Here is a 27111-nt window from a genome sequence, read left to right on the forward strand (position 1 = left end):
TAAGGAGCACTGATTGGGTGCTCGTCAGGAGAGGGGAGTGTCGGGCTTATCCTTTATCTCTTTCATTGCCAGAGCTGTTTGTGCATTTTTTTCACACATTTAAAAAATCATTTAAGGCATGATGGTTACACAAAACTCCAAAACATTATATATTTTCTGAAAGCAGAGACACTAGAGAATAAAAAAGCGGGAGTTACAATTTTTTTATGTCACAAGTTAATTTTAGTGCACAGAAAGCAATAAATTATCCAATTTTTTTGTAAACTATAAAAGACGAGGTTGCATTGAGTAAATACATATCCAACATGTCAAACCTTAAATTTGCTGCACTCGTGAAATCGCAACAAACTTTACTACTCTGTTCTTTTTATAGGTGACACTTTTAAAGCCCCTTTTAGGTCATCAGTTTAGTGTTACAGAGGAGATCTGGTACTGAAATTATTGCTCTCAATCTGGTGTGCGCGGTGATATTATTATTATTATTCAGTATTTATAAAGCGCCAATAGTTCGCTCAGCGCTGTACATTACAAAGGGGGACAGAACATGTGACAGAACAATACCAATACAATGCAAAACATGAGGGGATCGAGGGCCCTGCTCTTTCAAGCTTACAATCTAGGAGGGAGGGGATGGTGGCACAGGAGGAGATAGCTGTGGGGGATGGAGTGGTAGGAAGAGTGGAGGAGGTCGGCAAGTTAGCAGGGGGCGGGGTAGGCTTCCCTGAAGAGATGGGTTTTCAGGGTGCGCCTAAAGGAGAGGAGAGTAGGTGATAATCTGATGGGTTGGGGCAGGGAGTTCCAGAGGATGGGTGACACCCTGGAGAAGTCCTGGAGGCGGGCATGGGAGGAGGAGACCAGGGAACTAGAGAGAAGGAGGTCTTGTGAGGAGCGGAGTGTGCGTGCTGGGCGGTACTTGGATATTAGGTCAGTGATGTAGTTCGGGGCAGTATGGTGGACAGCTTTGTACGTCAGTGTTAGGATTTTGAATTTGATCCGTTGCGCAATCGGAAGCCAGTGGAGGGATTGGCAGAGGGGGGTGGCGGAAACGGAGCGGTTGGAAAGGTGAATGAGTCTGGCAGCCGTATTCAGGATGGACTGAAGCGGGGATAGCCAGCGGCGAGGCAGGCCAGTGAGGAGGGAGTTGCAGTAGTCGAGTCGCGATATGATGAGGGAGTGGATGAGCTGTTTAGTGGTTTCTGGAGTTAAGAACGTGCGGATTTTGGCGATGTTGCGGAGGTGGAGTCTGCACGAGTTTGTTAAAGGGTGGACTTGGGGCTGGAAGGATAGGTTGGAGTCCAAAATGACACCAAGTACTCTGGCCTGCGGGGCGGGTTTGATGGTGGCGTTGTTGGACATGATGGAGAAGTCAATGGGGGGTGGTGTCCGGGCTGGAGGGAAGACAAGAAACTCGGTTTTGGAGAGGTTCAGTTTAAGGAAGTGGAGCGACATCCAGTCTGATATGTCGCTCAACAGGTGTGTGATTCGGGCGGAGACCGAGGGGGTGAGGTGGGGGGTTGAGAGATAGATTTGTGTGTCGTCGGCATAGAGGTGGTAGTTGAAGCCGTGAGAGTGTATGAGTTGGCCAAGGGAGGAGGTGTAGATGGAGAAGAGAAGGGGCCCGAGGACAGAGCCTTGAGGGACCCCAACAGAGAGGGGGAGTGAGAGGGAGGTGGTGGCATTATAGGTAACGCTGAAAGAGCGTTGCGACAGGTAGGATGAGAGCCAGGAGAGAGCAGAATCTCTGAGGCCGAGGGAGTGTAGTTTTTTGAGGAGGAGGGGGTGGTCGACTGTGTCAAAGGCCGCAGAGAGGTCAAGGAGTAGGAGCACTGAATAGTGGCCATTAGCTTTGGCGGTTAGCAGGTCGTTGGAGAGTTTGAGTAAGGCAGTTTCGGTGGAGTGTAGGGGACGGAAGCCGGACTGTAGGGGATCGAGGAGGTTGTTGTCGTTGAGGTGAGAGCATAGGCGGGCGTAGACTAGGCGCTCGAGGAGTTTAGATGTAAATGGGAGCAGGGAGATGGGTCTGAGGTTGTTCGGGTCATTGGGGTCCAGGGAGGGCTTTTTAAGTATGGGGGTGATGTGTGCATGTTTCAGAGGGGAAGGGAAAGTGCCGGAGGAGAGGGAGAGATTGAAGATGTGGGTGAGGGAGCGTAGGATGGAGGGGGAGGGAGGTTGTAGGAGTTGTGTGGGGATAGGGTCAAGGGGGCAGGTGGTGAGGCGGGCATCAGAGAGGATCTTGGAGACTTCTTCGATGGTAGTAAGGTCAAAGGTGCGGAGTGTTGGGGGAGCTTCAGTATGAGGAATGTAGGGTGGGGTGGGAGAGGAGGTCAGAGCAGTGGTGGGGCCGTGGGAGAGGGGTGTAGAGGGGGTAGCTGAGTGAGGGGGAAGGGGGTTGGAGGGAGTTTGAGCAGCGACGAAGTCCCTGTGGGTTATGTCGAGGGGGAGGGGGGATGAGGGGGTAGCTGTGTGAGAGGGGACGGGTTGAGAAGGCGTGTGAGTTGCGGCAATGTCCTTGCGAATTGTGTCAATCTTGTTTTTGAAGTGATTGGCAATCTCAAGGGCAGTGAGTGAGGTGCTGGGTGGAGGTGGGGGTGGCGAGAGTAGAGAGTTGAAGGTGGAGAAGAGTCGGCGAGGATTGGAGGAGAGGGCCTTGATGAGGGTCAGGAAGTAGGCTTGTTTGGCAGTATGGAGGAAGGAGGTGTAGGTGTGGAAGGCAGATTTGTATCGGGTGAAGGCTTGTTGGGATTTGGTTTTGCGCCATAGTCGCTCCAGGGCACGACTGTGTCGTTTGAGGGTTTTGGTGTGATCAGTCTGCCAGGGCTGGAGCGGTCGGGGTCTGATGTTGCGTGTGGTTAAAGGCGCTAGTGAGTCAAGGGCTGTTGACAGCGCATTGTTGTAGGCGGTCATAGCCAAGTCGGGGCAGGACAGGGGAAGGATGCGGTCATGGAGTTGATCAACTGCGGAGTGGAGGGAGGCAGGGTTAAGGTTGCGGAGGTTACGGCTGGTAGTAGTGTGACATTTGGAAGGGTAGGCATTGGAGGATGAGGAGATAGAGAAAGTAATCAGGTTGTGGTCAGAGAGAGGGAAGGGGGTGTTAGTGAGGTTGTGGGGAGCGCAGCGGTTGGAGAAGACAAGATCAAGGTAACGTGTATTGCAATCAACGTTGTCATGTGCAAGCGCCCCAACGGATGCTTTTACGTTTGTAAGTGCGTGCATATGTGGGGGTCTTGAAAAATTTTGGGGGGTTATATGCTTAGGTGTAACTATTTTTTTTTTTACATTAAAAAAAAAATGTTTTTACTTTTTTTTTCATCACGTGATATTTTTGGTGACAGGTTCTCTTTTTTGAGACATCCAGGGTCTAAAAGACCTTGCATGTCTCTCCTGTATGTGATGCAGTGCACATTGCACCACATTACATTCTTTCCTGCCCTCAATGGTCGGGAATCTGTCAACAGGGACCCGGAAGTGACATCAAATCACTTATGGGTCAGGACAAGAAGGGGAGGGGAGCAGATGTGTCTGCTCTCCTTCCTCCCCTATACCTGTCGGCACCCACTGACTTGCCCCAGGCCCGCAGATGGCAAGCAGAGACATAGCGGGTGCGCGGAGGCTGGCAACATAATGGGCTGTGTGGAAGCAATCGAGCGGCAGCACTGTCACCCAAATGATTCCACCTGACAGATGAGCCCTGCTGCTTGTCCACTACATGTCCTGGGTGTCGGGTGATTGAACATCCCTAAGAGATGTGGAGAATGTCCAGCACCACTGGGGGAAGGCTTATTACACTAACCAGCAGCAAGCAGGGCCTGGGACACACATCACTAGAGGTCCATCATTAGACTCTGCTGTGCTGTGTGCCTGAAAAAATATTTTACTAGACTTCAGCTTTAAAGAATACTAATCAAATTAGCATCTGTTTTAATCTTCATCTCTACATTTTGATGTTGTATGTTATATAACATTTGAGCCATCAGGAATAAATGAAAGACTAAAGGCTTTGTTAATAGGATAGATTTACACTCTTTCAGCAGCAGCTTGATGGTTGTGAGTCCTGAGGTTTCCAAGGGGGCCCTATAGTTTCACACTAAGTTGACATTTTCTGTTCAAAGGGAAAGAACATACACAGCAAGTGAATAACAACACACAAAACAATATATGAGAAATAACACTAAACTATTATTCCAATGTAAAGCTGAACTCCAGCCCTACATTCAATCTTGCACAGTTGTACATGCTCCTCATCTGTACTGAAATAGCTTACTTTGATTTCACCACACACTGTGAGCTTGGGGAAGGGAGGACTTGGAAAAAGGAAAAAAAAATGAGCAAATTAAATTTTAGCTTTAAGAGTAGAGAATTAGGTTCTTACAAATGCCCATCCCCATTTGTTTTTTTTTGTTTTGTTTTTTGTTTTTTTAATTAAAGCTGCCATATTAACAAAAAGGGTAACCAGACATGGATCTCATGGTGATAATGGATCAGTTTACTCTAAATATAAAAGAGTTAGATTGGATCCAAACCATCCAATTCTATTTAACTATCCCTGGTCATGATGTAGTGTAATCTGTTTGGAGAAAGGCTAGTTATGAGAGGCTGTCCTCATATTATACAAATTATCCATCAAAACACTGGTGACTTCCTTCACCAGCAAATTTCCTCCATGTCTTTACATATTCCCTACCACTCAAAAGGTTAAAATGGTCACATACATGAGCCTTCCTTTAACATATGAGGGTGATATTATTTTACCCAACAGATGACCCATAAACTTAACTTTCCAAAATGGAACACTCTCCGACACTTGTCATTGATACAGCGATCCTGCTACTCCTCACAGCTGTCACAACAGCTCCCCAGAATGTTCTATTCATCGGCAATTCTTCCGAGAATTCATATATCACAAGGCTCAGTCATAAGAGACCTTAAACTTACAACTTTTTGCCATAAGCAAGGAAAAAGAAAATATTGCCTATTGCACAGTGCTACTCGTAGATTATTACTGAGCTATTATATAATTTGACAAAAAGTAATCTGCTCCCTCCAATTACCCAGAAGTCTCAGAAATTATAGAGCCTTATTACAAGGTGTAACAAAATCTGTGTGGGATGGAAGCTTAGAAACCCACCGAATGTGGAACACACGCATTAGAAAAATAAAGTCAAACACTCTAAAAAAAAAAACTAAAAAGTGTTGATGAACAATACTAAAATGACTTATTCTATAAAATATTCTCAATGTTAAGTTCAATATTTTCCTTCCCTTTTTACAGGTCATCTCAGTTATAAAACCCTGTTTAAGGGCAGAGTTTGCCATTTTTCTTTAGGATGACACTTGTAGATTCCACTATTTTGTGAACAATTTTCCTGCATTATAGTAAAATTCATCACATTTAATTGCCAAATTGGAATTTACAGTGCAGGGACCCTGCCCTAAGCAGTAGTCTAAATTTAGTAATGTTGCACTGTAGGCAGCTAAGCTCTAATTTGACATAGTTTTGCTTTTGTTAACCACTCGACCTCTGGAAGATTTACCCCCCTCTGTGAGCAGGCATTTTTTGCCATTTGGCATTGCGTTACTTTAACTGACAAATGCACGGTCATGCAACGCTGTACACAAATGAAATATATATAATTTTTTCTCCAGAAATAGAGCTTTCTTTTGGTGGTATTTGATCACTACTGTTTTTTTATTTTTTGTGCTATAAACGAAAAAATACTGAATTTTTTAAAAACAAACTATTTTTTACTTTCTGCTATAAAACATATCCAATAAAAAAAATTTTAAAAATCTAATTTCTTCATAACTTTAGGCCAATATGTATTCTGCTACATATTTTTGCCAAAAAAAAAAATCCCAATAAGCATATATGGATTGGTTTACATGGACGTTATAGCGTCTACAAACTATGATATATACTGGGGTTTTTTTTTTTTTTAATACTAGTAATGGCAGCAATCAGCAACTTGTAGCAGGACTGCAAAATTGCGGCGGATAATCTGACACGAACTGACACTTTGTGGGAACCAGTGACACTAATACAGTGATCAATGCTAAAAATATGCACTGACACTGTATTAATGACACTGGCTGGGAAGGTGTTAAACATCTAGGGTGATCAAAGGGTTAAATGTGTGACGAACCAGTGTTTTTGAGTGTACTATATGGGTCTTTCACGGAGGGATTTGCTGGTTTTATTCTCTGCACTGCAGGAAAACAAAAAACTCACCACATCACCCCTGACAGGGCAGAGCTCTGTTTTGTCTTTCTACTCGCCGATCAGTGGGTGCCGGCAGTCATCCATTAGCCAGAACCTGCTGATCGGCTTCTTTTGTCTAATCATAGCACAGCCGGGTCACCGGCGGCACACACACATGTCCGCTACCCAGAAGTTCTGGATCACATACTAGGTATGTTATCCAGTGCAGGAGAACCACACTGTCGCTGTATAACTAGGTTATGCAGTCGACAAGTGGCTGAAGTGGCTGCAATCCCTTACATATACCCAGTGAAGTGACTGGCCTCAGGTGATACACAAAGATGAAACAAATCCTCCTACATAAAGTTGTACATGTCTATCTGCAGTCTTCTCTACATCCGTTCAAAGTGCTGAATTTACAAAGCTTGTCTAAGAGTTCAGAAAGCAGGGGAATGGGAGCTGAAGTTACACTCTGCAGAACTCAGTGAGGAGAGTTCTGAGAGCAGATTGGAGGGAAGTGTAACCCCCCTCCCCTCCACACAGCTCACAGAAACAGAGCTGAGGCAGTAAATCTGCTGGAGCTCCCTACCCTGTCCCTATTTTCCTCTTGGTGTCTGGAAAACTTGTCAGAAGTGACATATGCTGACAGCAGAGGAACGAAGCAGCAAACAGAGATGACACTTAGTGCTTTTAATTGAGACATGTACACACTACAGAGGGACATGCTTTGTTCATATTTCATGTCTGAGGTTTACAATCACTTGAAAGTTTACCCTAACCTGGTTACTATTGTTTTCTTCTGCTTTATGGGAGTGTCTCTGACAATAGAGCAAGAACATACAATAATTCTGAGTATTAATATTTTATGTCTCCATGGCCAACCCCTAGGAGGTTTATTGCCTTTGTAACATGCTAGAGAAGGATATGAATATTTGGGATGACCTGCTGGAAGCTCTCTTGCCTCCTGGGCTGCTGCCTGGGGAGTGCTTTGATAGACGAGAGGCCTGAGGCTGAGGACTAATAATCTCAGGCTACCTGGATTGGAGAACCAGAGGTGAAGACTTCACTCCTGAAGAGTGTCCTAGAGAGCTGGGTAGATCTACTGCCAGCAGACATTACACTGCAGGGAGTTCTGGTGGCTCAACCACGAGGAGATATGTGTTGCCCTAATGCTATACAGTCAGAAGAATACAGAGTGCCAGTTCCAGTCTGAAGGACATTTTCTACATAAAGAAACTTCCAGGCAGAGGGTTGCTTAAAGAACTAGTGAATCTACACTTAAGGCAGTTTAGTAAATAAGGGGACAACCACAATATTACGTATACAGTGTTAGTGATTAAGTGAGTTTGTGTGCACAACGTGTTTTTTTTTTTTTTTTTTTTTGCAATATCTGTCCGCTACTGACAAAGCCCTTTTATGGGGGAAACATGCTGAGTTTTGGGGTTGGGTGCTCACATTTTTATGCGCTTTATATTATCAGGGGGCGCAGGGTAAAACTGAAAAATAGTTTGGTGTGGGAGGCATTCATTAGCATGATCAGTTAGGATAATGAAGGATATGTTTCTCTTCATAGAAAACTCATTTTGAATATCCCTACCAGTTTTTTTAACCCCTGCATCCACCTGCTGGTTCATGATTTTTACATTTTTTGCCAACATTATTATTATTATTACACAGGATTTATATAGCGCCAACAGTTTGCTCAGCGCTTTACAATATACATATATGCTGTGTATAGATAAAAGTTATGTTTTAGGACTTCGTGAATTCTGAGCGTAAAGAGATTGACGGATAGCTCTTACCTTGATTTATAAATAGAAAATAATAAATCTGGTGATTTTATATATTTAAAGATGAACTCCAGCCAGATATAAAAACACACAAAGAAATGCTGCTCAGTCAACATTAACACATCATTAAATGTACATTATGTTATTTTTTTGCAATAAAATGCAAGCAGTGCAAGACCCTGATTTTGACTTTGTATCAACCTGCTGTAGTTCCTGTACAGCGAAACTCCAGAGCCAGGGAAGCCAAGTGGTGCTTTTGTGCTAAAACGGAACAGGCAGAAAGGAGAAAATAGAATGACATTAAGCGGAGGCTAAAGGTTCACCTTATACCTCTCCTCATACCCCACTTTAGAAAAACCTTCACCTTCCACACTTCTATTCTTATCCTGACCTCATCACCTGGACGAAGTTTGGTGTTAAAAAAACTCAATGATGTCGACTGTCATGGAGTTATATTACAGTTTCATGAGTTAACAGCAAAATATCAGTTGCCTAACTCTCAGTTCTTTAGAGTTTTGAAATTCTGCCATGCATTTCAGACTTCTTTTTGATGCACTAGGCTCATTCCCAAAACTAGTGATGGAGAGGCATTGTTACATGATGTTTCCCTTGACAAGGCTCTTTCCACTATTTACAAGCAGCTATTTGTGGAAACCAGTAGACTACTTGTGCCATGTAGGAATATTTGGACTGTAGACATCCCTAGACTTGATAATGATGATTGGGATGATATGTGGGAGGCTCCCTTCACTAGGCTGGTATCGGCTAGGGAGCAAATAATTCAATATAAGTTCCTACATAAGATTCATTTGACTATTTGGGTGTATAATACCCAGGCACTGCTCCTCTCCCCATGCAAATTTTATGAACATTTTCTGGGAGTGTTTGGGTATCCAACAATATTGGAAAGAGGGTGTGCAATGCACACAGTCTCTTATGACTTTAAACATTATCCCTACCTATGTCTATTGAGCTTGGTGCACACTCATATTCAAGTTATTCATATTTTGCTGACACTCCTGTTCTTCTACGCCAAAAAAAATAATTATTCTCTCTTGGAAACGAGCTGCTGTGCCTACAGTGTCAGCTTGAAAAACTCTGATTAATAGGACCTTACCCTTTTAGAAAGCAAGTTAGGCCCAGAGAGGGAGTGCCTGAGAAATTTGATAGGGTCTGGGGTGGCTGGGCGAACTCTACTGCCACTCTATCAGAATGATTGCCTTATTAAGCTTTCACTTGGCTTAGTCTGTTGACAGCTCCTGTAGGGTCTGCCTAAATAACTACCTGGTTTGGAGGAGTCCTCTATATATACCTTTAGTCTGTGGCCCTCTGTATGTGAACTACTTGGGGCGCAATTTGTCCTTTGTGAAAATGGCTAGGGATTAAATACTATGATGCCTTTTGTAACCCTTCATATTCCTCCTGTCATTATATGGTACTACCTCTTATTATACCCGTAAATGATTAGTGACTTGCTAACATAGCCAATGGTGTTGTAACACCTTTGTTTGTACATACCTATTGATGTTGAATGTTGTACAAAACTTAAAAACAATAAAAACAGAAAAAAAATAGAATGACACTAAGGCTCCATGCATACTGGGCTTTATACACAGTTTAGGTGAGTTTAGAAAAGTTTTGCGTTTTTTTCTGCCATAAAGCTCCAATCAAAAACGCAAAACAGAAGGGTTTTTTTTCCTGCCTCTAAATGTTGAGCCTAAAATATGCTTCTAATCCTCCTAATGTTCACATAGGATAACACTGAGCTGCTTCTACAGGAAAACACAAAACCCATGTAGAAGCAGCGATTTTTAAGCCAGTGTGCATGGAGCTTAAGACAAGCTTGTGAGTCTACTGCTTTTCATTTCACTGTACAGTCACACACAGGCTAGTGGTAGGTCAATGACTGCTTGGGCTTAGAGGAAGTTAGCTGAATGATGCTGGCAGTCAGGCTGAGGAAAATAAGTATTTTGAACGACAGTTCTGGATTGAAAGTGAATGCTCCAGTAAACGTAGCCGTCTATTTTCTAAGTGGCATGTATCTTGTTATTTCAGCCAGAGTTCTGCTTTATGTGGCACATTACTGTTCTTATACAGTAAGTGTTGGGTGTGTTGTACATGACCCTCTTTTCTCTTTCTTAGTTGCTGGAAAGCAATATTACTGTCTATACATTCTGAACAGAACGTTAGTACGAGCGTAAATCCTGGAAAAGCTATGCAATGTCTCAATGACGGATCTAAGCTTCCAAGTCATGCCACTTGTCTAGTCCATGTGTAAAAACATAGAACTTCAGCTGGCTTCAACTATGACCTCTGTGCATGGCTCATCAAGGCACAAAGCAGAAGGCCACTCCAGAAAGACCAGAGGATTTCCAGGTCCCAAAGGAAATAATCATCATTAACCACCATAAAAGTTATTTTCTCACCATTACTGTAACTCACAAAGCTCTAAAGTAGATGTGAAAACTTTCCACTGTTAGTCATGCTGTAATTACTACCACAAACAAAAAATGCCATTACTGCTTAAAGCTCTTATTTTTCTTCAATGACATAGGCAGGTTCTAGGAGATATAGTGGGCAATCTTACACCACACCTACACAAAGTATGTCCAGCTATTAAAGAAATTTAGAAAAATGAAGGGAAGAAAAATAATAGCCAGTCATTGCATAAATGCTCTACTATTACAGAAAACGTACGTGAATGTAGAAGATGGGCCAGTGGGAAGAAACCAGCTATAAAGAGGTTCTAGTTTTTACAAGAAAATTAGAAGGAAATAACTTTCCACCATTCTTAATATATTTAAAGTATTGGCACGGAATTAAAGTTAATAGTGTTTACTTTCACTTAGCTAAAGCGGAACTGAATAGGGCAAAATACCACTCAAAATTACAAAAAAACAGCAGTTTAATATACATCAAGACATTGGTACATGCTGTCACAACTACATCATTCAAAACGTACAGTACTGTATAATGCCTTTTTTGTTGCTAAAAGAAATTCTTATTATAATTTGTATTGCCTCTTCCAAAGTTCTCTCTTTGTGGTCACATTCAATTATTTAAAGGTGCATAACATTCCAGGAAATATGGGCAATTTTAGAATAAACTAATCCTAACAAAAATATGGAAGTTGCCTATATTGACAAATAGTTGCCTGGCCTTCATATTGGCCCTCTTGCACCAATACTTTGGATAAAGGCAAGTCTGAAAATTCACTGTGTTCCCTGATCTGCATCATTATACAGTACAAAAGGTATGATTATGCTTTGAAGCCAGTGGCTCAGTTTTCCTGTACCTATAATTTCAGAAGGTCTGTATAGTTTGTTTAAAGCGGTTCTTCAGTCTGGGGAAAAAAAAATAAAAGCCTTTAGGTACAAATACTGTAGCTGCTGACTTTTTAAAAAAAAGTACACTTACCTGTCCAGGCATCCAGCGACATACTCACCTGGACTAGTTCTTCACCCAGCCCTTCGCCTGCATCCTGTGGGCAACTGGTTATGCTGCTTGCAGCTACACAGCCGGCTGCCCACTACTCATACGCGAGCCGCACTGCGCTTTGTGAATGTTTGCGCAGTCTTCTGGGACACGTAACAGGCCCCAGAAGACTGCGGGGAGGGAGGGGAGAGGAGAAATGTCAAAACTAGGTACCTTCTCCCCCACAAAAGTAGAGGAGGGGAGGGAGACTTAAAGTGGAACTGCTGCTTTTGGGTGATGTTTCGCTTTAAGGAGCAATGTAAATGCTAATGGACAGACTGTCTTTGCTTCTAATGCTCTAACCAGTAGTAGCCAGCTTTCTTGATACAGGGGGCCTAAACTGCAGCCCCTGATATTATGTATATTAGTAAATGTAGTGGTATGAGAAGATGTGAGAGACTGTGGAAAAGCGATAGGGAATTATCAAAAACTATGTGCATGCTACAGAAGATGGTTGAATACATGTTGCAGGAGATTGTCAGAGGGAACTGAACATGCTACAGGAGTTGTTTGACACTAGGAACATGCTTTAGAAGACAATCATAGCCTGAAGACACCTTACAAAGAACTGCTAGAGATGTCTGCTATACAGCCCTCTTTAAAATCAATGCTCCCATGAGTGATTAATTTGTTCAGCATCATGTAAAACACAAGATCAGACATTAAAGTGGTTGTAAAGGCTGAAGGTTTTTTACTTTCATGCATTCTATGCATGAAGGTAAAAAACCTTCTGTATGCAACAGTGGCCCCAGCCCCCTCAATACTTACCCAAGACTCATCACGATCCAGCGGTATGAACAACAGCCACAGCTGTCCCAGGTCTCTGCCTCCTCATTGGCTGAGAAAGCCAGTGGGAGCCATTGCTCCCGCTCTCCAGCTTGCGGAGGAGAGGGGGCGTGGCTAAGCCACATCTCCGTGTGTGATGTGATACATGGAGCAGCAGGTGCCCCCATAACAAGCTGCTTACTGTGGGGGCACCCAACATAAGGGAGGGGCCAAGAGAGCCTGAGGGGGACACGGAAAGGGAAGGATCCAGGCTGGTCTGTGAAACCACTGCACACAGTAGGTAAGTATAGCATGTTTGTTAATTTCCCCCCAAAAAAAATGAACCTTTATAATCACTTTAAACCAAACATACTGTAGTTGTGGTATTCTTTGCACATTTTATTTTGTTTTTAAAATTAGATATTGTAAACTACACCTAGATTGTTATTCAATGTCAAAGAAGCAAGTGATGAATGCTGCAAGAAAGGGCAACTGAAGAGGTAGCGCTGACCTCTGGGCATTCACCTTTAAGTAAAAATTATAAATGCACATATTTTTAAAAAAATGTTCATTTACTTTTTTTGTATACTTCAGCCTTCAAAGTATTGCACATGCAATCAGTGGATCACGGGTGCAATGTCGGACTCCTGCACACTTTCCCCCCAGCATTCTGCCCGTACCGTACGAGACTCTGCGAATGGAAAAACGCGGCTATGTGGGTGGATTTTATTTGTGACAGCAGGGGAAAGGAACGCCCGCCCACTGTCACGGGGGGCTCAGAGGGTGAGGGTCTTCGGTCCTAAGCAACATAATACACCCTAAATATGGGGGTAACATATAACATGTTGTAAAAGGTGAACCTATCCTTTAAATAACCCCCTCCCAACTCAGTTCTCTAAGGCTCCAGAAGACTGCGTGATGAATCAAAATTAGAACAATTGACCCAGGCACATTACAACACTGGACGTCACTCATGAAAGCAGTGTTGAGACAAGGAAGCAAAGGCCAGTCAGCGCCGTCACAAATGTAATATACTGCAGCTTTCTTCCCTGTTTTCACCTGGTGATCTGGCCAGCACACCTCTTGTATTAGGGTGCCGCCACTCTGGATAAATGATCAACAGGGACAATTTTGGACAGCAGCATTTTCAGTCTGAGGAGAGGGTAATGTTAGACTAGCAAATTTAGATGGACTTGACTAACAAATTAAAGCTGAACTACAGCTAATATTTTATAAGCAGTAACAGCAAAACGTTTATATTTTCAGGTTTGGGATAAAGGCATTACATACTGTAAAATAATAAAAGCTGACCATTGAGAGCCCCACTCTCAGTGTAACATGGTTTCTCAACCATCTAACTGCTACTTTTTCTGGACAGCTTGGTCTATTATTAAAGGAAGTCGAAAAATAACTCTTACTTGAAGGATAGCCAGATGAAAAAAGAAAAAAAGTCTTCAAAAGGAAAACAAATGTAGCTATCACATCTGAGGATTGGCAAGCTGCAATTTAATATTTTTGTTTTTGGGTGTATTACTATTTTAAAATATAACTAAAGACAAACTTTTGATTACTTTTCGATAAAGTAGATTAAAATGTTTATCAGTTTTTATTGCGGTCTTTGCCACCGTTAACCACTTGCCGACTGCCCTATAACAGAACTATAGTAATATATATATACACGTGACTTTGTATTTCCAGGTATTAATTAGCACTGATCACTGTAGTAGTGTCACTGGGGATATCAGTGGCAGTTAACTAGTTCCCACCCAGTATCAGAATGCCCGCCACAGTCCATCTGTAAGTTGCTTATTGCCGCCATTACTAGTATGAAAAAAAAAATTCCAGTATATATACCACCATTTGTAGACGATATAACTTTCACGTAAACCAATTAATTTACATGTATTGTGATCTTGTTTAGCAAAGACATGTAGCAGAATACATTTTGGCTTAAATTTATAACAAAATTAATTTTTAAAATTTTTTTACTGGACATGCGTTATAGCAAAAAGTAAAAAATATTGGGGAGTTTTTTTTTCAAAATTGTCGGTATTTTTTTGTTTATAGCGCAAAAAATAAAAACTGCACAGGTGATCAAATACCACCGAAAGAAAGTTCCATTTGTGGGGAAAAAAAAGGACATCAATTTCATTTGGGTGCAGCGTTGCATGACTGCGCAATTGTCAGTTAAAATAACACAGCACCGTATCGCAAAAAATGGCCTGGTCAGGAAGGGGGGTAAATCTTCTGGAGGGCAAGTGGTTAAAGAGATTCACCCTCTCTAACTGTCATGTTTACCATTATCATTGAAAGTGAAATTGTCCATAGAAAAGTGGGAAGGGGAAAATTTCCAATGGGGACACTAGTTCTGGAGACCTGGGTGACCCCAAAAATTCCCTAAATTTGCAGGGATTTCCTCATTTCCTGTTTGGCTATGAGACAGGAAGTGAAGAGAAATCTTCACAATAGAACACAAAAAAAAAACTGTCAGGGTTATAACCCTCCCTCACTCTATCTAAAATGAAAACAAAACGTTTTGCCTATCGTTCTACTCTCAAGTATAACTAAAGGCAAAAAGTTTTGTTTTGGAGTGGAAAGGGATTAGACCCCCTATTAGGTTGTGATTGCTGTCTGTGTCCCCTTTAGGGAGATTCACCCACTCTGTTTGTACTGTTTACCATAGTCATCAACAGTGAAAGTAAAAGAAAATCTCAAATTTTGGCTTGACTTCAGAACGGTAATAGAGGAGAAATCCAAAAGGGATACTAGATCTGGTGACCAAGCGGGCACCATGGATTCCTTAAAATTTGCAGGAATTTCCTCTCGCTTGTTTTGGCTATGGGACAGGAAGTGAAAGTAAATCTCCCTAAAGGAACATGGATGGCAAAAAAAAAAAAAAATCTGACGAGAGGTTATAACCCTTTCTTCAACTCTGTGGACTCATTGCTTGCTTAGGGCTTTCCTGTGCTCCCAGTGGCAGAACAGAGTTCTGGAAATGGTACAGGAAGGTATGCATATGCTGTTAGGCAGAGCTAAATTAAAACAAACCTGTTTCTTTGCTCTGAACAGACAAAAAGCAGGTTTACTACTAAGGGCAATTTTACAACAAATAAAAAAATGTGTTTTTGCTTAAAACGCATGGTTTCTCTATAATGAAAAGCTGAACATATTTCAAGAACTAAGTTATCAATACATTATTAAACAAAGAAAAAAAAAAAAAAGGATTGTTTGTGTCATTTCTACCAATGTTAAAGAAAGCAGACTACCAGGTGGCTTAAAATTTCTTTCTGGCACGTAGTCTGGATTGACTGGTTCCTGGATGCTACATTAATTTCCACGTTCTTGCAATAATGGATGTCTTATAAAGGCATTATTAAGAAGATATACCATTCACACAGAAGTATAGACTGACACAGAAGCTGGAATAATCTGCTTCTAATGAAAGATAAAAGTTTAAGGGTTACTTCGTGTTTATTGCTGCCTCTTTTTATGATATAAGAATTTTGGCAACACGACTAGCAACGTCCGGACATGGAACAACTCACACACTGACCTCAGTGAGAACATGGAACACAATCCTCATTGATCCGTTTTCCATTTATTTTATTACCTGCTGAACATGTACATATGGCTTTCCAGTTATGTCATGTTCCGACAATAATCTTTTTGGCACTTTAGACATCATGCCACCGGATTTTGTCAAAATATATACATGTTGTTTTTTTTCTATTTAACCCAGCTAACAAACATATTGCGGATTTCACAGAACTTATTTATGTCTAAGTTTCATTCAAAGCACACCATTTTAAGACCTATAGGCAAACTCCCATAAAATCGGTGAGTACTTGCTTTTTTCTCACCAGCAAACTCGTAAAGGCATATTACAAGACAAGTATGAAATAGAGACTATCCAAGTTACTACTGCATGGTTAACATTTATAAAAATGTACTTTCATCACAAATCTTCCCACAGTGGACCTGTCCTGGGCTAAAATACTTGTAAGAGAAAAGTAGAAGTGAAAGCACCTTGCACCTTCTTATACCTGTCCCTGTGAAGTCCCCTAGATCTTAGGCCAGCAATGGGCAAACTACGGCCCGCGGGCCGTATACGGCCCGGCGGACCTTTTAATCCGGCCCGCGGATGTGGCTGTCAGGATGTGTATAGGCGGGGCAGCGTGAGGGGAGGGGAGCTAGGCTCCTCTCACAGTCCGCCCTGAAGACCAGAACGGCGCGGGAACACGGCGAGAGGAACGCGCGGAGCAAAGGTAAGTGAATTGACACAGGGGGGACTTGGCTTACTACTTGGGGGGGGAATAGTACTGTGGGGGATGAAATACTATATGAGGGATGAATTACTATATGGAGGATGAATTACTATATGGTGGATGAATTACTATATGGTGGATGAATTACTATATGGGGGATGAATTACTATATGGGGGATGAATTACTATGCTTACTATGGGGGAATATTACTATACTTACTATGGATGACACATACACATCATTCATCTACTGTTGGTCCGGCCCCCGGGTCCAATATATGAACCCATTGCGGCCCTCAAGTCAAAAAGTTTGCCCACCCCTGTCTTAGGCCCACATTGAAAAAGCAGCTGTAACTGCTACTTGAATCCAGATTGAATTACACCTTGTCCTGGCATAAAGCCCTGTCATGTAACTGTCAAGTGCCAGAGCCTCTACCACCCACTAAATTTCTTTCAACAGGTAAATGTCATTCAACAGGTAAATGTCAAGAAGCAGAACACAACCTCAACTTGGTCAGAAGTTAAAAGAGGAACTTCAGGTTGTTGTTTTTTTTTTTTTTTTTTTAAGTCAGCAGTCACAAATGCTGTAGTGGCTGAATTCTAAAATCAGGTATTCACCAGTGTCTGGAGTCCAGCACTGTTTTCCCATAGTCTGTTCTTCTTGCTACTATGTGTCCCAAGTGCTGTCATCTTAGATAGGGAGCCGGCTAAGGCATCCTGAGGAGCAACAGCTAGTCTCCACTGCTCAAGAGCTCTGTGAATTATCCTGCAGTCTCCTGGGACATTCGACGGGTCCCATGATGCTGCGGGGGGGGGGGGGGGGGGGCAGGGCAAGCGGTGTAATCTTCGCCTAGGAAATGATCATGGAAACAGTACTTGCTCCCCACCTCACAAAAAAACAGTGACACAGTTACAGGCTTGGGGGAGTGAATGAACCAACAGTACTTCACTTTTTCAGTGAATTTCCATTTTAATATTTCATAATATTCCTTTAACAGCCTGAAGGTATACTTGAACAACCGAGGATTATATCTGCTGGAAACCTGCCCTGAAACATGACAATACAGCAAAGTTGTTAGCAATACAAGCAGCAGATATTATTTATTACAGGTACTTATAAAGCGCAGTCGATTTATGTAGTGCTTTACATATATATTGTATATTCACATCAGTCCCTTCTCTCAAGGAGTTTACAATGTAAGGTCCCTAACTCACATTACAAATACTAGAGCCACTTTAAAAAGGACAATTAACCTGTCAGCATGTCTTTGAAATGTAGGAGAAAACCCATGCAGGCACAGGGAGATCATGCAAACTTCAGGCAGTAGTGTTATGGTTGGAATTTGAACAGACGACCCTAGTGCTGCTAGGCAGAAGTGCTAACCACTTAGCCACTGTTCAACCCTTAGGCATTTTAAGTGGGCCACAAGTATAAAAAAAAAAAAAAAAAGTCTTAAATTTGTTGTAAAAGCTAAAAGGTTTTTTTTTACCTTAATGCTTTCTCTACATTTAGCTAAAAAACTTTCTATTGCTAGCGCCTCTCCAGCCCTCCCTAAATATTTATGAGCCCAATTTCGATCCAGCGCTGTGCACAAGAGCAGCAGCACTAAAAATTGAAAGGATTATAGATAAGAATTCCAGAATTGTATGGGTCCTAGCCAGACCAATATAACTATGCATATACCATACCTGCCTAATCCCCCTGGAAGCTAGAAATGAATGAAATAGACTCCACTACTCCAGTGATCTCCACTTGTTTCTGGATCCAGTGTCGATTGGCTACCTTGCAAAGTTCTGAACACAGGGGGTCAGTCGCTTGGGCAAGGATGTCAGAGAATGGTTTGCATTATCTGAATGAATGCAAAGCATCCACGCATGCTTCTAGTTCCCAGTCTCGCAAAGATAAGAGCAGTGAGAAAGCATGTCTTAAAGTGTTACTAAAGTCTGAAATTTTTTCAATTAAAATAACAAATATGTTATACTCACCTGCTGTAAGCAGTGGTATTGCAGAGACCGGCCCCGATCCTCCTCTTCTCGGGTCCTCTGCCGGCGATCTTGGCTCCTCCTCTTCGTGTGTCCCCCATAGCATGGTGTTTGCTATGGGGGCACACGCTGCCTGCAGGCTCCCGCCCTGTGTCTAACAGAGCAGTGCTCCATAGACATACAAGGCAGGACTTAGCCCCACCCCCCACTTCCTGTGGCTCTTGCTGCTCTTCAAGTCTCTGTTTGAAGAGGAAGAGAAGGGAAAAGAGATGCAGCCATGCCCAGTGCTGATCTCTTCTCCCCTCTCTTCCCCATCATAAAGGGAAGGGGAAGCGCAGACAAATAGAAACCTTTTTTACCTTAATGCAATCAATGCATTAAGGTAAAAAACAATTTTAGGGATAATATCACTTTAACCTTTTTCAGAATACTGTCATACAAAGAAATGCAGATTGCCGGCTTCACCGCCTATTAAGCTCAGAATTTATTTCCAGTCTCCTGGAAATTTCTACGACAGCTAGCTAGACAGTTAGAGTTGATCGGCAAAAACGATTATTTCGGGACTTCAAGCTGCAGAGAATAGTATGCATTTCTTTAATTATCTGTTCACCTAACTTAGCTATAAAACTATGCATCTTACCTGGGCCCCATCCTTTAATTTCAAGATGCACTCCATAGTGTTGATTGTTATCACCACCGATTCTGACCCAAGTTTCGTCCATGGTACATGTATCCGTAACTCATGTATATGTCCACTAAGAAATGTGAACGGAAGCTTCAGTTCCTGATAAAACACATTACATAATTATATACAAAGGAATCTGATTCTATATCAAAACAATTTCATGTGCTGCAAAAAAGCAACACAACACTATACCACTGAATGCGGATATCCAAATTCATAACATAATGGTAATCTCAGCATGGTCATGGCCATTTTGTATAGTAGTCCCTTGACTGATCTTAATAATTTAGTTTGTAGTCATGGGAGGAGGTCACATGCTCCCTTTTATGTGAAAGTGCTGAGTAATGTCACTGACTTCAACATATGAAAGAGCAGTGGAGCAACCCTGCTAGGGTGATTATGGCACTTTTGCAAGGAAATTGTCACTTCTCCCTGTAGTCTACACAAAAAAAACACAAAAAACAAACACCACACCACTGGAAACTAAGGTTTAGCAGCAGAATGAAAAAAAAGACTAGAGAAGATCTTACACAGTAAATAAGAGTTTCCAGGAATGAAGAAGCAGGTTGTTGATGTCCTCCAAAAACTGATCTTTCTTAGAACTTGAGTTATGCGCAACTGCAGGCCTTTCAAACAAAAGGCTCAAGTGTAAAAATGTAACATCTGTCCAACATATAACATACTTCCTGTCCCTGGATGGCTATATCATTCCTCCACTGTATCTATGGAGGGATCTATAGTTGTCACCCTAGGCTGTTCTCCCAATATTGACTACAAATATGTTCACCTTTATGAATCAACTATTGCTATGGCAAGGGTAAATAAGTAGGAAAGGGTACCATAATCCCTCCTACAATCTTGCTCCCAAAACAAGAATGTCTCCTGGGTACCATAATAGTCTCTTGGAATTGAACAATAAAAATGTGTTTGGGGTACAAATATATATTTATGTCTGTAATTCTTCACTTCCTTTTTATGGTGGGGGGCGGGGGTGGAGAGAGGACATATGCAAAAGATAGCTAGAATGGAAGAGATTTGATTGTAACGCTTACAGGAAGTGACAAGACCACTGCACACCTGGCAAGATCAACAGGTATTTTCTGTATTTGCAGTAAACATTCTTTTTATTTTGGAAATAATGTAGCCACCACATGCACTACAAACTGCAATATATTGCATTTTTGTCCTTAGGTTAATTATTTTTAAGGACAACATTAGATAAACGAATATACCACAGTGGCTAAATGGTTAGCACTTCCGCCTGGCAGTACTAAGGTCATTGGTTCGAATGTTCTCCCTGTGCCTGCGTGGGTTTCTTCCGGGTACTCCAAAGACATGCTGCTAGGTGAATTGGCTCTTGTCTAAATTGGCCCTAGTATGTATATGTATGAATGTGAGTTAGGGACCTTAGATTGTACGCCCCTTAAGGGTTAAGGACTGATGTGAATGTACAATATGTATGTAAAGCTCTGCATAAATTGATGGAGCTATATAAGTACCTGAAATAAATACCAATTTGGGAAAAGGAATTTTTACATTTTTCTGTAGTTCTGAAACAACCAACTAACTAAAACCCACATTCATTATTATTAACTGCCAGGGAGCAAAGTTTTTTTTTAAAAATGCTTTTCATAACTGACAAGAACAAGCAAGAATAGATTAACATTTTGAGTCATTCCATTAAAGAATAAGAACTATGCAGATTTCACTTTGGGAATTTACTTTGGCTGCCTCACAGTATAATCCTTATTAAAAATGTTATGTCTACTACCTTATCTTAAATGTTTAAAAGTCCAGTTTTCCTCCTCCTCTCTAAAAAAAAATACAAATCTCATACTACCTCAGACTACTTCCAGTCCTTGCAGCGCTGTATTCAGGCTCCAAAGATTTCTGTTCTCAATTCCTGGACAATCTGTTCACTGTCATTAAGAGCTAGTGCTGATTTGGAACAAATCCATGTGAAGCGCAGCCTGAAACATTACATTTCTTCTGAGGACTAGAAGTTCATAGCTGATGGCCATTTGCAGACAACGCAACACTGATGAAGCCGGTGTGTGCAGGTTCCTAGGGTAAATGGAACCAGGGTTCTGGCCTCTACCCTCTCAGGGAGCTACAAGGGAACAGCCAGAGGTGTGTGTGTCTGCATGGTACAGTCTGGGGGACAGACAGAGGCCCAAGCCGGTGGGCCAGAGCAGCAGGGAGCTGAAAGTAAATGAGAGCTGATGGACGTACAGCGTTTGTGCACAAGGCAAAGACCTGAGCAACAATGCTGTCAAAGAGAGCCAGGAGGCTGAACGTTACTGTAGTTTGTGTTGATGGCGGAAACCCCTGTGAGGGATACTGATTACTGTGAACTTTTTCCTTCTTTCTTAAATAAAAGTGGGCTAACAAGCCCTTAAAAGGCATATCTGGAATAGAATAAACTGATGGTGAGCACTACATATGCGTTAACCCCCGAATTGTTACACTGTCCAGGGGCGGACTGACCATTTGGAAATTCGGGCACTGCTCGAGGGCCCGGGGTCAGTAGGGGGCCCCATGAGATGACCCTGGTAGCTTTTTCATAGGCTTTTTTTGAGTTTGGGCAAGGACACAGGGGCCCCATGAGTTGTCAGTCCGCCCCTGACACTGTCTATATACATATATAAACACAGACTAGACAGAATATCATAGCTAATTTGGGCTCATAAAACATGACAGTTTTTGTGTGCCCTTGCAAAGATCTGTGTTTTTCTAGAGGGAATGAGCCCTTAAATGTCAAAATCAAAATTACCAGCATGAATGGATGAATAACCCTATACGGCATATTGTATTCTGACAGTCAACGGCATCAGCTATCTGAATACTCAAAGAGCTACAGGAACTGATTGGATGCAGGCACTGTTCGGCCAACAGATGTGTACTATTGTTTCTGCACCCTATCGTTACAAGCAACAAATAACATACTAATATGTGGTATTGTCATGAGTGTCAGGAGTAGGAGAATTTATTTTGGACTGTTTTTGGTGACGGGTCACGGTAATGGCAGATACAGCTAAATTACAAAAAATAAATAAATAAAACACTTCTCCCTGAAAAAAAAAAATGTGGTTTGTACAACATCCAACCACCATTCTTGAAGTCCTCTTAGTTTGAACTCGTTGTGTTTTTTCTTTATATACAAGAAAATGCTGTCAGTACTTTTCATTGTAAGCATATACTGTATATTGAGACCACAATTTCATCACTAGCTCTGTTCAGACCTTATGGTTATATTGTACAAACTTAAAGAATTAAAAAAAAAGTTACTATTTTTTTTTTTAAGTTTTGTTTCATATTAAAAGAAAGAATCAAGAGATGTCCATTGACATTTATCACCAAAGAAAAAGACCAACTTATCTTAAAAAAGACCAGGAGATTTTATACTGTTTTAAGGTAACAAAATTGCTGAAGTTAAGGCACCAATAAAAAATTTTATACAGTACATGTAAACCCTAACTGAATTACATTTGGTTTGCTAAGGAACTATGTATCAGAAACAACTGCTGCTTTTATTTTTAATAAAAGACTTTAACATTTGTTTCTCAGTGCAGCTAATCTGCTGTAGGCTCTTAAAAGCCACTTTCTGTCTCCATGCATGTACCACAACCAAGCAGCTGCATGGCATTTTTCAGGGCTAGTTTCCTGAGAGTGACAGCAGTGAAATATGCCTATGCAATATGCATCTTTTTTGTTGTCTCCATTAAAAGAGTATGCAACAATGCAAAAGAACAAAGGATCGACACCTCATAAGAATTGCATGAACATTGACCTTCAGGGCAGGATACACAGGGATAATTGCAATGAAAGCTTCGTAATAAAAAATACTGAAAATTACTTTTGAAATTATGTTAAATTTTACATAAGATTTTAGTGTTTGGGTTTACATATACGTTTATGTAACATATTGTACATATAAATGTACAGCCATTTTTTTTTTTAAGTTTTGGAAAGAAGAGGGAAAAGTTAACACGTTGTCAAATTATGTTGCGCTGCCTGTGTCCTTTATGGCTAGTACACACAGGCCCAATGTCCGGTGGCTTCGGCCGGTTCAATAGAAACTGGCCAACATTCAGCCTATACGTACGGCAGCCGGCTTCTGTCGAAGGGACATGACCGAAAAAGGTCTACAAATCGGCCCCTGATCAGCTCTCTCAGCCAATGGCCAAGAGTCCTGACAGGAGTATTCTAGCGGGGGGGCATCCCTCCAGTCAGAACACACTAGCAGAGCAGGGGAGATAGCTGTACTAAATATCAGATAGTTAGTACAGCGGCTCCTCCTGAGCTGTCAGGTTTGTTTTCCATTCAGCCCACTGGGAAGGAGACATATATTTCATTTGGGTGCATCGTTGCATGACCACACATTTGTCAGTTAAAGTAAAGCAGAGCCGTATCGCAAAACATGGCCTGGTCAGGAAGGGGGGGGGGGGTAAATGCTCTGGAGGGCAAGTGGTTAAACTGGTGGCATGACTACTACCACTTGAAGGTGGCTCCTTTATCTTGCAGCACCCTTGCATTCAGAGGCTAGAGTGATCTCCCTACACTGTGAACATTAATGGAAACACAAAGCCCCATAGCCAAGAGTGTAAAGGCATCCCCCCACTTCTCCCAGCTAACAGACTGGCTCCTGACTACACTGTCCACTGGCAACTCTTTCCTATGCAGAATGAAAGTTCAGGGAAACAGCACTGATACAGTAGTCTGCAGAACTGAATTTTTTTTTTCTTTTTTTAATTTAAATATTTATTGATTTTCAAACAAACATATTATACAACCTTATTTCTCTTAAAAACATTTAGTACATTCCTAGTACAATTGCCATTCCCCTAAAGTTGTAAACTACAAGTGCTGGGGTAAGAATCTTAACAAATAGTTTACAGGGAGATGTTTATTTTATTATGCTCAACATGTTAAACTAAATATCTGCTGGTTTAATTCTACTTTTTTTAAATCAGATTTTATTTATAAAAGGTTTTTGTTAAGTAAACATGTTAGTACTACAAATTAAACTGTGCCCAATATGTTTGCTTGATTCAAATTCACCAGACTGAATATAACCTTACTGCAAATTCAAATCAAAAAGCATCCTTCCAATACATTTCATCACTTGGGACTTTTTCAGGGATCCCTTGTTACCAAATGTATCAGCAGTAGCATTCTAAGCACACACTTGTAGATTCATTGAAGGTTGGTGTGGAGAGGCGGTGATTGTGATATCCAGGTCAGCACCGATTTGATGTTTGACAAGCTTCACAGCTGTTACAGAGTGCAATGCAGGCAGCTGAATCTGATAACCAAGCTTTAGTGGGTTGGTGAAGTACGATTTGCAAAAGTAGTGCTTGAACTAAATTTTGCAAGATCTTGTGTGTTTGGGAGTCTATTCAGATGAATGGACTGTCAAAACCAGAAATGCAAGGAACCGTATAGGAACACACATTCCAGTGTTAACCAGCCCTTGATTAACTAATCTTTATGTTATAACACCATGTGGAGCTATATTTTTGTATATTGCATAACAGTATTGCAGTCTAGTGCAGTGGTTCTTATGCTTTTTTTTGAGTCATGGATCCCTTTGAGAATCTGATGAAATCTATGGATCCCCTCCAAAGAAATATTCATATAAACACAACTTTCCATGCATTGAATATATGTACTTTATTTTACTAAAATGTAACCATCACTTCTACTACTACATGAGAATTAACACTTGCTTTTATGGAGTGGAAAACCATGACACAAATTTAAATGGTAATCATGGTCCAACAACGAATCAAGAGACACTTAGAGGTTGGAGCTATAAGCAGTGGCAGGGTTTGTTTTCTGTAATTTCTTTTAAATGGAAAAACCATCGATTAGGAAAATGGGGAGGGTAGTAAAGTGAATGTGTCATTTTTTTATCTGATCCTCATGCACCCCCTGAAACAGGTCCACTAGTGAGTTTGAACCGAGAGCAGGTGTTGGGCACAGTCTCCTTTGCAGTACTAACACAGTGGTGTGGAGAAGACACAAAGTGTTGAAAAGACACAAAAGTTTTGCAGACTTGTTCCAAGAGACTTTATTTTGACACAAATGATTAGCAGACTTTATTTGGATACAAGTTTATTTTTGTTTTTATTTATTGTAAATGGTTACATATCAACACTATCTTTACACATATCACATATGTGTATCCAAAATAAATTCTTTCATGGCTCATTTCATTTGAAATCAGCATTGCGCTAAACCTATATATATTTTTTTTACATTTGTATAGTAGGTGTTTTACACTCACAAGGAACTGCATAGCCGACTGTGTATACACATACAGAACAGGAATTTATACACAGAACATCATTTTGGTTTATAGTTTATGCTAACCTAGACATGAGCAATGAAAATGGGGTAAAAGTTAATAAAATAATTGCTGACTCCAGTGAAGCGGATTTAATTCCTTAAAAGTAACATACCTGTTCCAGAACATCCAGTTTCAGTTCCAGCTTGCTAAGGACAACATCTCCACCCCAGAGGGATAGCTGTAAATCAGAAGGCTTCAAATTCTTTATGTAGCGGTTCACATAGCTCATTAAAATCGGAGTCACATAGGACTCCAACATTTTTGGAGAAATCCAGCTGTGGGCACTCCTTCACCTGGAATTCAGGAAGAACAAAAATAATGTATTTAAAATTCCATAATGTACCAAAAAGATGCAACTGGCTTTTTTTATTCCAACTATGGAATTACATCAGATCACTGAAAGCTGAACACCTTCTATTCATTGCAAAAATATAAGACCATCAGTGTCACCTACAATGGTGCCACCTCCCCCTCCCTCCCCCTCTGTTGGGGTCCCCCAAGGCTCTGTCCTTGGACCCCTTCTCTTCTCCATCTACACCTCCTCCCTGGGCAAACTCATACAATCTCACGGCTTCAACTATCACCTCTATGCTGACGACACCCAAATCTACCTCTCCACCCCTCACCTCACCCCCACTATCTCCGCCCGCATCACTCACCTCCTAAATGACATCTCAGACTGGATGTCGCTACACTTCCTCAAGCTCAACCTCTCCAAAACCGAGCTTCTCGTCTTTCCCCCTGCCAACACCCCCCCCCCCCCCCATCCTATCCATCATCACCAACAACTCCACTATCACTTCCGCCCTGCAAGCCAAAGTCCTTGGCGTCATTCTTGACGCGAACCTCTCCCTCCAACCGCATGTCAAATCACTCACAAACACATGCAGGCTCCATCTTCGCAACATTGCCAAGATACGCTCCTTCCTCACCCCAGACACCACCAAACTTCTAGTACACTCCCTCATCATCTCACGCCTTGACTACTGCAACTCCCTCCTCACTGGCCTACCCAAGTGCAGGCTCTCCCCGCTCCAGACCATCCTGAACTCAGCTGCCAGACTCATCCACCTCACCACCCGCTCCACCTCTGCCACCCCCCTCTGCCTCTCCCTCCACTGGCTCCCGATTGCCCAACGCATCAAATTTAAACTCCTAACCCTGACCTACAAAGCCGTTCACAACACTGCCCCTGACTACCTCACCAACCTTATCACCAAGTACCACCCTACCCGTACCCTTCGCTCCTCACAGGACCTCCTTCTATCCTGCTCCCTGGTCTCCTCCTCCCATGCACGACTGCAGGACTTCTCCAGGTCCTCCCCCATCCTCTGGAACTCACTGCCCCAATCCATCAGACTGTCGCCTTCCCTATTCACATTCAGGCGCTCCCTCAAAACCCATCTCTTCAGGGAAGCCTACCCCACCCTCACCTAACGGCCATCCTCCCTCATTCCTCCCACCACTTCATCCCCCTCAGCCACTTCCTACTGTACATTTTACCCCCTCCCTCCTAGATTGTAAGCTCGTAAGAGTAGGGCCCTCTTACCCCTCGTACATTGTTTGTTGTTGTTGTACTGTGCCATGTATTGTCCCCCCTA

General features: G+C 41.9%; 1 protein-coding gene across 1 annotated transcript in view; it reads right to left on the reverse strand.

The window, feature by feature from the left end:
* VPS13B (vacuolar protein sorting 13 homolog B) overlaps positions 1 to 27111 on the reverse strand; it is a 1305797-nt gene that overhangs the window by 1270942 nt on the left and 7744 nt on the right. The window contains exons 2-3 of the mRNA XM_089666424.1: positions 25623 to 25803; positions 19114 to 19257 (exon numbers count right to left, since the gene is read on the reverse strand). Coding sequence (XP_089522550.1) covers positions 19114 to 19257; positions 25623 to 25769 — 291 coding nt within the window. The 5' untranslated portion in view covers positions 25770 to 25803. The remainder of the gene's footprint in view (positions 1 to 19113; positions 19258 to 25622; positions 25804 to 27111) is intronic.

Source organism: Staurois parvus, unplaced genomic scaffold, assembly GCF_062004578.1.
Source record: "Staurois parvus isolate SC_StPar_1 unplaced genomic scaffold, SC_StPar_1.0 ptg000052l, whole genome shotgun sequence".
NCBI classification, from domain to species: domain Eukaryota; kingdom Metazoa; phylum Chordata; class Amphibia; order Anura; family Ranidae; genus Staurois; species Staurois parvus.